At 46.5% G+C, this 10,000-nt stretch overlaps 3 protein-coding genes across 3 annotated transcripts in view; 2 read left to right on the top strand and 1 right to left on the bottom strand.

Moving 5' to 3' along the window:
* LOC308380686 (uncharacterized protein) overlaps nt 1-1,357 on the top strand; it is a gene marked incomplete at both ends in the record, with an annotated part of 1,981 nt that extends 624 nt beyond the window's left edge. Inside the window, one exon of the mRNA XM_080858092.1 lies at nt 119-1,357. Coding sequence (XP_080714218.1) covers nt 119-1,357 — 1,239 coding nt within the window. The remainder of the gene's footprint in view (nt 1-118) is intronic.
* A 1,298-nt stretch (nt 1,358-2,655) lies between these two features.
* Nucleotides 2,656-7,008, top strand: LOC308381040 (solute carrier family 25 member 32-like). The gene is made up of 7 exons (XM_080858538.1): nt 2,656-3,056; nt 3,510-3,660; nt 3,744-3,829; nt 4,542-4,696; nt 5,057-5,170; nt 5,366-5,511; nt 5,702-7,008. The coding sequence occupies exons 1-7, from the start codon at nt 2,867-2,869 to the stop codon at nt 5,826-5,828; spliced, it is 969 nt and encodes a 322-aa protein (XP_080714664.1). The 5' UTR covers nt 2,656-2,866; the 3' UTR covers nt 5,829-7,008.
* Nucleotides 7,009-7,446: 438 nt separating this feature from the next.
* The window catches only part of LOC308380256 (collagen triple helix repeat-containing protein 1-like), a 9,001-nt gene continuing 6,447 nt past the window's right edge, over nt 7,447-10,000 (bottom strand). The window contains exon 5 of the mRNA XM_080857539.1: nt 7,447-7,811. Within this exon, the coding sequence (XP_080713665.1) occupies nt 7,669-7,811 (143 nt within the window). The 3' untranslated portion in view covers nt 7,447-7,668. The remainder of the gene's footprint in view (nt 7,812-10,000) is intronic.

Here is a 10,000-nt window from a genome sequence, read left to right as displayed (position 1 = left end):
TGTCAACTTGTCCATCTAAACTGTACTCATTTAGGAAACCTCCCAAGAGATTGGCATTTAGCTGCTTTAAGAGCCTGTAAGTGTCATGATTTCTAACTTTATTTCTCTGCTTTGTCAGAATGCTCCACTTTCACTCTCCCACTCCCTCTCCCACTCCCACTCCCACATATCTTCGTCGCACAGCCCATGCAGTGAGCTCTCCAACGCGTCCAGCAGCTCCGACTGGTGGGAGCGGGTGGTCCTCGACGACTTTGGGCCTCAGGAGTGGCTCCAGAGGTTCCACGTGAGCAAGGACACCTTCTACCTGCTCTGCAACACGCTCAAGCCCCAGTTCGCCCAGACGGGCCTCCTCACCAGCCCCAGCAAGCTCACCCTCCCGCTGGAGAAGCGCGTCGCCGTGGCCCTGATCCGCCTGGCGACCAACATGGACTACAGCCTGCTGAGCGAGCTGTTCAGCGAGAGCGTCTCCACCCTCAGTCAGTGTGTGCGCGAGGTGTGCGACGCCATCATCATGCTGCTCAAGCCACTCTATATGCACCACCCGGGGGTGTCGGAGCTGGCCGAAAACGCCCGCTCCTTCCACGCGAAGTGGGGGTTCCCCCACTGTGTGGGCGTCCTCGACACTCTCCACATCCCCGTGCGGTCGCCGCCGGCTCAGGCCCGCGACTGCTGGAGCAGGAAGGGCGGGCACTCGGTGGTGATGCAGGGCGTGGTCAACGCCCAGGGCTGCTTCTGGGACGTGTGCGTGGGCTTCCCGGGCGGCACGGAGGACGCCACCATCCTGCAGAGCTCGGAGCTGTGGATCATGGCGCGTGACGGGGGGCTGTCCCCCCAGCCGCCCCTGCTGCTCATGAACCAGCCCATGGGGTACCTGCTACTGGGGGACGAGGGGTACCCCCTGCACAACTGGCTTATGAAGAGCTACCCGGCCTCCCCACAGCAGCTCACGCCCCCACAGTGCAACTTCAACGCCCGCCTCGACAACTGCCGGGCGGTCATCGACCACGCGTTCCGGCGGCTGCGGGCGCGCTGGCAGTGCACCCACCTGCGCAGCGAGAGCCACCTGGAGCTGGTGCCCATGATGGCGCTGGCCTGCTGCGTGCTGCACAACGTGTGCGAGATGCACAGCGACCCCTTCCGGGACGAGTGGCTGGAAGAGGTCCGACACCCGGAATGCCCCCAGCCCTCCGTGAACTCGCCCGCCTACATGGACGACCCCAATGCAGAGCAGGTACGCTCGCTGCTCTGTAGCTACTTCCACATGCAGGAGCAGGGCAAGGTTCCCCTGGAGCCTGCGGGGGTCCCATTCCCACTTCCGTATGGAGGCCCCACTCATGGAGGGTTGCTGAACATGTAGTAGTGGACCAGTGTGCAGTCCCAGACTATGGAACATTTTCAAGTGGCCTCAGCTGTTGAGAACTTGTTACAGCCACATCATCCAAGGGAGACATTGATATAAGGGGAAATACAAATGTAGCCTGTTTATTCTTTTTTTTTTTTTTTAAGACTTTATATAATATAAAATCACAAATATCAGACTACATATTTGCACATGTTTTATGTTTAACCTTGCTGCCTTGTCAGCTCAGACTATTACCTGTACATTTGGTATGTGGAATACAAATATCTGTAAATTGTATATGAAATACAAGTTTTTTTTATTAAAGGTAGCGTGGGCAATGTTGGAAAAACTAGCAAGAGTAAACACAAGGACACTCCTCCAAATCACATGCACGGGCACTGCCTGACTACTGCTGGAGGATAAGTCCACGAGAGAGAGCGTTCAGCATTGTGGAACGAGTGCAGCGCAACGTAAAGTTGTCATTCGCTAAAACTACCTCGTGTCTCATTCTCACATCAAAAACACACAAATTAGCTACATCATAACGTTTGTAATATGGCTGAGTTGTCAGTTGACTGTCAGACAGACTAATAGGAGGAGGCATGTTTGATGGCTGTGCCTGCGGAACTCGTAACCCACATATTGGACTGTGCTTCTACGTGTGTCTAACGGAGTTTGTGTTTGTTAACCATGGAGGCCTTTCGGTACACAGCCTTTTAACTTTTGTGGTTCTCCTCCACCATTGCCAGTCTCTGCAACGGTCCTTTACCTCTGCCAGACGGTGCGGATACTCTGCCGGAGACGCTAAATTATATTCATCAAGGCTCTGGTCACCCAGCGGGCTACAGAAAATGGTATCCCCACACTGACTACCAAATCTACTCTACCTGTCAATACCTGTCTATTCTCTCTGTATGCCTCTGTGAAGCACTTTGGACTCCAGGCTCAGAGGTGCAACAGAAATAAATTATATTATCGTTGCAATACCGATGTTGATTCTGATTTGACCTCTTGAGCCCTGTGACTGCCACGGATGACGGAATTTATTATCAGAGCATTACATTTAATATTTTCAAAATATATAGCAAAAATGCTTCTGAAATACAATTCCGACTCTAGCTTTAATGTGTTGGAATGCTCTGTTCAAATAAGATGTTTGTCAGTTGTTCTGTACCGTGTGTTTTCTAAATTGAGGCTTTTGTTATGATATATCACGTGCTTATTTTAACCTAGGAAATGCTTGAGTGAGCGTCATCTGACGTCACGTTGCACCCCAAATGAAGTCCCCATATGCAATCTGCGTTGAAGAAAGCTAGTTAGCTATCCCCTATGACAACAACCTATAAGGTCATGTAACAAGAAACGTGGGTACCAGAAATCAGTTTCGTGTTCATGGTAGCGCCACGAGACTATGACCTGACATTGGCATTGTCCTTCTTCACAAGAGATATTTCATAACGTAAGTAGTTTGTAACGTTACTTCAGGCTTCAGGTCTAACCTTTTGCATTTGTAAATCGAAAGCCATGAGCCCTGCCTCTAGTTCAGCCCTTCCAATCACCCCCGAAAATGCCGGGAGCTCAGCTACAGTTACAGAATCGTTTCTGCGACTTCTGAGCCATGTGAAAGTCGAAAATCTGGTGGCAGGATTAAGCGGCGGAGTCGTATCAACCATGATACTTCATCCTCTGGATCTGGTCAAAATAAGATTCGCAGGTAAGATCCAGCTAACCCCTTGCATCTTGTTTGCATTAATAGCTGTCAATTTGTTTCTGTATCGTTACCATAACATGCAGTTTACGTGAAAACAGAGAATGTAATGTTAGGTTTTATGACATGCTTAACGTCAACCTTACATTTGAATCGTGTGTGCAAATAGCTATCCAGCTTGTAAACGCAGCTGTTTGCTTAAATGAATGACTGTAAGAAATGTTTTCATGGAATGTCAGATATGTCCTGTAACCTTTATTAACCCCCAAGTGAGATGCAAGTTAAACTTCTTTGCAAAACAGCTGGCTTAACCGGTGGCAGGCAACTGACCACTGACCACTTGGGGTAATAGTTGCCCTGAAATAATAAGACTGCCTCAAGTTATGAAAAAAGAACGATATAAGAGCGTTTGCTGATGTCTATTGCAAGGCTATTAAGATATGTTCATTGCCTTTGCAGTAACTGATGGCCTTCAGGTAAGGCCTAAATACAGTGGCATAATCAACTGCATGAAGAGTGTCTGGCATCAGGAGGGACTCCGCGGACTCTACCAGGGCGTAACACCCAACATCCTTGGGGCAGGAGCTTCGTGGGGACTGTACTTCTTCTTGTATGTATTTCCTAAAGCTCAGACAAGTAAGAAACGTTTCAATAGCTTTGTTGGCCGTCTCTGACACGCAGTGTATCTTTCAGTTACAACGCTATCAAAGCGTACGCTAAGGAAGGTCGCCAGAGCGAGCTGAGTGCAGCTGAACACATGATCTCGGCGGCGGAGGCAGGTCAGTACTGCCTAAATCTGGATTCCGTGGACACAGATGTGGTGCCTTGTGAAATGGGTCTCAAATGTTCAGTCCCTAAACTTAGAGTGCCGCAGAGGCAAGTCTTAAATTGCAGCTGTCTGTCCCACCAGTAGCTTCCTTTCTGAGTGAAACGTTACTCTTAATGTAGATACCCATTCCTCCTCATGCTGATCTTCACACCCATTGTAAATCTTTACGTTATCTTTTTTGGAATTATAATGCTTAACACAAGTACACAGTTTAAACACTAGTCTGTAAGTGAGGGCATCTGTCTGCTCATTTAGTCCAGATTGGTTATCATGTGGTCATTTCCTTTGAAAACCTCTATGGGTATCTGTCTGCTTCATCACCGTCATGTGACATCAATACAGTCTAATTGATTTGAACTTTGTATTAGGGCCATAGACAAGCCGAGCGAGGGACGTTTGAAATCAGTCCACACCTTCATTTTAACTGCCCTCAATTAAAGAGTCTATTTAAAGAGCAATGAGCTGGCTTGTCTGGGCTGTGCTTTAATTAATGCTCATTTTGTTAAAAATATTGGATTAGACATAAGGTGCAGTGACGATGATCTTGCCATCCCCTTCTTTGACAGCCATCAAGGCATCTCTTTGTGTTATTGCTGAAAAAAAGTCTGTCCATTGTCTGCAAGAATAATTCGATTTTTTTCCCCGTTTCACATTTTTCCAAGGTGTATTGACGCTGTGCATAACCAACCCTATCTGGGTCACAAAGACCCAACTAGTTCTTCAGTACAGCGCCGACCGCAGCAGGAAACAGTATAAGGGCATGGTGGACGCTCTCGCGAAAATCTACAAGTATGAGGGTATTCCTGGACTGTACCGGGTAGGTCGTCCCACCAAATACAAAATTATGTTTGAAATGTACTAAAACCATGATTGTGTAGTGTTCCTGCTACTTGTTTGAAATCCAGACTAGTTTTTGCCTGTACCCCAACATTAGGTAATGTTGTAGGGGGATTGCATAAGCTGCATGAAATTCACTAGATCACCACTAGGAGGTGTGTTATACCACTGAAGTACACTCATGTATGCAGTAGGGAAAAGGAGCTTGGGTGTAGGAAGCTGTAATTTCTTTTTTTGGTAAGATTGATAGATTGTTGGATAGGGTAGTGCATACTCACCTGTGAACATTTCTTTCTGTGCCTTATTGGCTGTACTGATGCAAAGTCTCCCCCCCCCCCAGGGGATGGTGCCAGGCCTCTTTGGTACGTCCCATGGTGCCCTGCAGTTTATGGCCTACGAGGAGCTGAAGAGAGATTATAACAAGTACAGAAATAAGGCTTCTGACGCCAAATTGGTGAGTAACGTGTGCCAGGCAACCAGTCCTCTTTGATGTGTCCAGACAGTAATAGTGCCTGGGCAGAGGCTCTCGATTCGTATAAAAATATACCATAGCCCTGTTTTTATATCCGTGGAGCCCAGATGGAGCTGTGTAAAGAGTGACTCAGACTGAACCTCCCTCACCCACTCCGTTCTCTCCTCCGCCTACCAGGATCCGCTAGAGTACATCGGAATGGCGGCTCTATCCAAAATATTCGCCGTAGCCACGACGTACCCGTATCAGGTAGTCCGAGCGCGCTTACAAGACCAGCACAACAATTACCGTGGGGTGGTCGACGTCCTCAGGAGAACCTGGAGGTAAGCTGAGGGCAAATATTCAGCCGTAAAAACGCACAGATGGGGAAACACTGACGTATGTGTGCACACGTGTGACCTTGGGAACATTGAACCGAATCGATCTGGTTTTCTTTTCATTTTTTTTTGACTGGGGGGAAAAAAGGAGGCTAAGTCAATATTTTCATTGCCTCTTGTGTCCTTTCCCCTGCAGCAATGAAGGCCCTGTGGGTTTCTACAAAGGGATGGTGGCCAACCTCATCCGAGTCACGCCTGCCTGCTGCATCACCTTCGTCGTGTATGAGAATGTCTCGCGGCTACTCCTGGGCGTGAAGGAGTGAGCCCGCATTCTGAGTTGCCGTGGCGGCGGCGGTATCGGAATTCTCCAGAAGCCAGATTCGTCCCGACCGTGCGCCCTCTGGGTGACCCACCTGAAGTCTGCGCTCCTGGACGCATGCGGGGAGTGGCTTTGACGTGCAGCCAGTCAGGACGTGTGTGTGTGTGTGTGTGTGTGTGTGTGTGTGTAGCTCACAGATCCTATAGGAGTTGACATCATGGCAGTTGACATTTAACCGAATCACAATGCAGAGTGAAAGCAGTCTGCTGTTTATTTACCAATATCATCAATGAACAAGTAGACCCATTTTGCCGCTCGACTACGCACAAAGTGACTGTGGGATAAGCACATGCATAGAGGGACACTGGGATACTATGGGGTAGCTGTGTGTGTCGGTGCGTGTCTGTGCTTTGTGTGTGTGTTCGTGCGTGCGTCTGTGTGGGTGTGTGTGTGTGTGTGTGCCTACGTGCATGCGTGTGTGTGTGTGTGTGTGTGTGTGTGTGTGTGTGTGTGTGTGTGTGCCTACGTGCATGCGTCTGTGTGTGTGTGTGTGTGTGTGTGTGTGTGTGTGTGTGTGTGTGTGTGTGTGTGTGTGAGGGGAGAGGTTGGGGTGTCACTGCATGCTGTGTCTGCTGCCCTGACAAGGGGAAGTGAGGCTCTTTTGTGAATAGCTAACAGGGCCAGTGTGTGTGTGTGTGTGTGTGAGAGAGAGTGTGTGTGTGTGCGTTACAGGGCCTGTGTGTGTGTGTCTGCTTGTGTGTGTGTGTGTGTGAGAGAGAGTGTGAGTGTGACAGGGCCAGTGTGGTGACATATCAAAGAAACGGCTCAAGGCGGCTGTTCCTCCGGGGAGCTTCATGGATTTTTCGGCAACCGAAATCATTTAATGTCATATTAAAAATGTATGGACATGGCTACTACTGTAATATTATTGTTTCTTGGTGCAAGCATCTCCTAAAAGGAATGGCAGTGAGAAGAATACCGATTGTGGAATGAAATATTCTATTAAATAAGAATGATTGAAACCACTGCATTTTACTGTTTACTGTCTGCCTAGATGAAACTGGCATAGCTAATGCCTAAGGCACTCGGAATTACTTTCAATGTGAGAAGTTTATATATATGGTTGGCATAATCTCAATTTCTGCATGCTTCATAGCTTTGATGCATCATATTTACCAGTATTCTGTGATCCTCAAACTTGAAGCGGAATCATGTTACCCTTATGTGCCATTTTAGAAGGAGTCGTAAATAAAAACATTTCAGCCAAGCATTGAAATGTAGCTGCTTACTTTCACAAGCGGAAAGCATACAATATAAGCTGATAGTAAACAGTTCAAACAACCACCTAAATTAAAATGAATATGGAATATGAAATAAAAAAGTCTTACTACACTTGGAATCAGTCTGGGTGGGGTTAAAATCTCTGTCTAAACGGCAGTCTGTCTAGAGGGGCAAAAGCCTGACCTCAAAGACTCATTATGCTAAACTCTTAAAGAAGAACAGATGTCACAACCCAGTAATAAACCTCTTTATAAAAATGATTTTATTAACAGAAGTGTATAAAAGTCAACAATAGTAACATAGCCCAATTATGCACTAAGGAACTCTCACAGTAGAGTTGTATTGTCTTTAGAAGTCATAGCTGACTCTTCACACGTTTGGGTAAACCCGACAAAAACAGCGTTGTTTAAATATTACACAGTTGTCATGACAGTTTTCTGCCGTTAACATGTTTAATAATTGACCAACAGTCAGCGTTATTTTTTTTTTTTAGCAGTGACTAGTTCCATCACAACACATAGTGCCTATGAGGTTTGGTCTCTCACGTTGAAACGTGGCAAGAGTCATTTGGGTAGTTCCTCGATGATCACCCTGGAAACGGAGTTCCATCCTGTGGAGGCGTCGCCGCGGGGATAGTCGCCGCAGGTGCCCACCCATATGGCGACATCTACCAGGCCTAAACGGATCCCCTCGCACAGTCCTTCAACTGCCCCCGCCCCCAGCCCAGAAAGAAACAAGATCACAGAGGTCACTTTGTAGTCAGAGCAGGCTTGATCCAACTAACACCCACACAGTTCAAAACCCCCATCTGCTTGTAGTCTTCTATTGTTTAGTAATGGATGCCACCTTACCCAGAGGACAGAACGATCAGAGCGGGCGTTCTAATCTGGTGAGAGGACAGCCCTCTATGGGGCAAAGCTTAACCATAAGCACACGCACACACACACACACACACACACACACACACACACACACACACACACACACACACACACACACACACACACACACACACACACACACACACACTCACTCACTCACTCTCAACTCGCAAAGCTTAACCATAAGCACACACAAGTGGCTGCATTGTCTCTGATTATAGTTGAGTCATGACATTTTCCACCGTTTCATGATGAATACTTTGGGGCTGCAGCTATTCCCAGCCGTGCATGTATTTTAAAATGATGCACACACACACACACACACACACACACACACACTCACTCACTCTCGATTTTAAGCGTGGAAATGAATTTGGAGCAGAGACCTTGCGTTCGTGTATTTATAGTGCTACAATGGGAAATGTCAAGAAGGACTTGTCAATCTGTAATCAGAGTCGACTTTCATGTGGTATAATCACACACGAGTGAATACACGTTAATTACACAGTTCATTAAAAACTTCACCAGTTGATTTATTAACCATAGCTTTGGGAGATAGTAAGGCTCTCGGTTGTTGTGAGACCCAGACCCAGTCATAATTTCCCTGTGTAAACAAGACGTTACATTCCTTGATGTAGTGTTTGGGAGGCCCTCAGACTAGGAGGGCCAGGGTACTATTCGGCGTCACTCGCTAAGCGGTTTAGCGAGCTAAACTCCAGGCTAAAAAAAGACAACACCACTTTAGCGGATTCGGCGAAGCAACTTTTGCTCAATTTCCATGGTAATTAATCGCTTAGCCTTAGCCTGCTCCAGGGCAGGCTAAGCAAAGTTTAGCTGGCTAAACTTGCCATACCCAGCGACACCCACGCCAAAAGGAGGGATCCCATTGACAAGGAGTCAGTTTGATTAGCGTAGGAAGAGTTCTTTGCGATCGCCAAGAAGATCCATTTTTCCATAATGATGAGTTCTTGTATGAGCTCTACCGATCCACCCGACAAGGAATAATTAATTTAGAAGACCTTCTCGAGTAATTTATTGCATAGGCTACACCACCGTCAAACATTGAATGTCATCACTTTCTTGCCAGTGGTAGCCTTCATTTTTGTAATGTCGGCGATGCGGAGAACAAAGCACTCATAATTATATGACAGTGGTAGATAGTACAGTTGAGACATACAGTTGATAAACCCGAAATAACTTTCATGTAAACGTTAGTATTCATGTGCAAACTAAAAATCACGTCTCAGGCTGCCTGAGACGTGATTTTTAGTTTGCACATGAATACTAACGTTTTCTTTGATCCCAGGAAATTTGAGCACATAACCCAAATAGATATTGGCTAAAGTTGTTTTACCTACTTTAACTTACATCATTGCAAACGTTTAGTTTTGGAAACGTGTCTAGTGTTTGTGCGGTAGTGAATGGTGGTGGAGGTGGGTGCATGATAAGAAGAGAGAAATAGACACAATTTCTTTTCATTGCTTAAATGTATTGAATCTCTTATTAATACATTCACATTTAGTCATTTAGCAGACGGTTTTATTCAAAGCGATTTAAAACTACAATTCTTACGAGGGTGAGGGGAGTCGAACCAGTGATCTATAGCATGCAAGCCAGACGCTTAACCCGCTGCACCATAGTACCATGTCGTGTAGGGAGAAGATGTCACGTATTATACCTCTTATAGACAGTTTCTTATATTGCTGTGGTAGCTACGGGAGTGTTGAATTTTGACATGATTATGGTCTTGAATTCTTCATAACGCGTTCATGATCATATCCTGCGTTATCGGAGAAAAAAAATAGTCTTTTTCTTTGAGTTTAGACCATTACCTTTCAAAAAAATCATGGTTTTGGGGATCGACCTTTCTTGCCTTTTGAAGCAAGACGTGCACGCGCAATTTAGCTGACGAGATAAATTAACTTGAGGTTAAAATAAATTAGCGCCCGTCGCCAGACCGGTTTGGCCTGTTCTCATTTAGCGAGCTAGTTAATCTCCAGTTGCGAGCTAAATT

The sequence above is a fragment of the Sprattus sprattus genome (assembly GCF_963457725.1).
Source record: "Sprattus sprattus genome assembly, chromosome: 19".
Taxonomy (NCBI): domain Eukaryota; kingdom Metazoa; phylum Chordata; class Actinopteri; order Clupeiformes; family Clupeidae; genus Sprattus; species Sprattus sprattus.
The sequence above is the reverse complement of the archived record's forward strand: the minus strand, read 5'-3'. Positions and strand labels throughout refer to the sequence as shown.

Coding starts and splice junctions, on each gene's coding strand:
- LOC308381040 (XM_080858538.1), top strand. CDS start 2,867: ATGAGCCCTGCCTCTAGTTCAGCCCTTCCAATCACCCCCGAAAATGCC. Junction 3,057..3,509: donor GGTCAAAATAAGATTCGCAG/GTAAGATCCAGC, acceptor TTGCCTTTGCAG/TAACTGATGGCCTTCAGGTA. Junction 5,171..5,365: donor AGGCTTCTGACGCCAAATTG/GTGAGTAACGTG, acceptor TCCGCCTACCAG/GATCCGCTAGAGTACATCGG.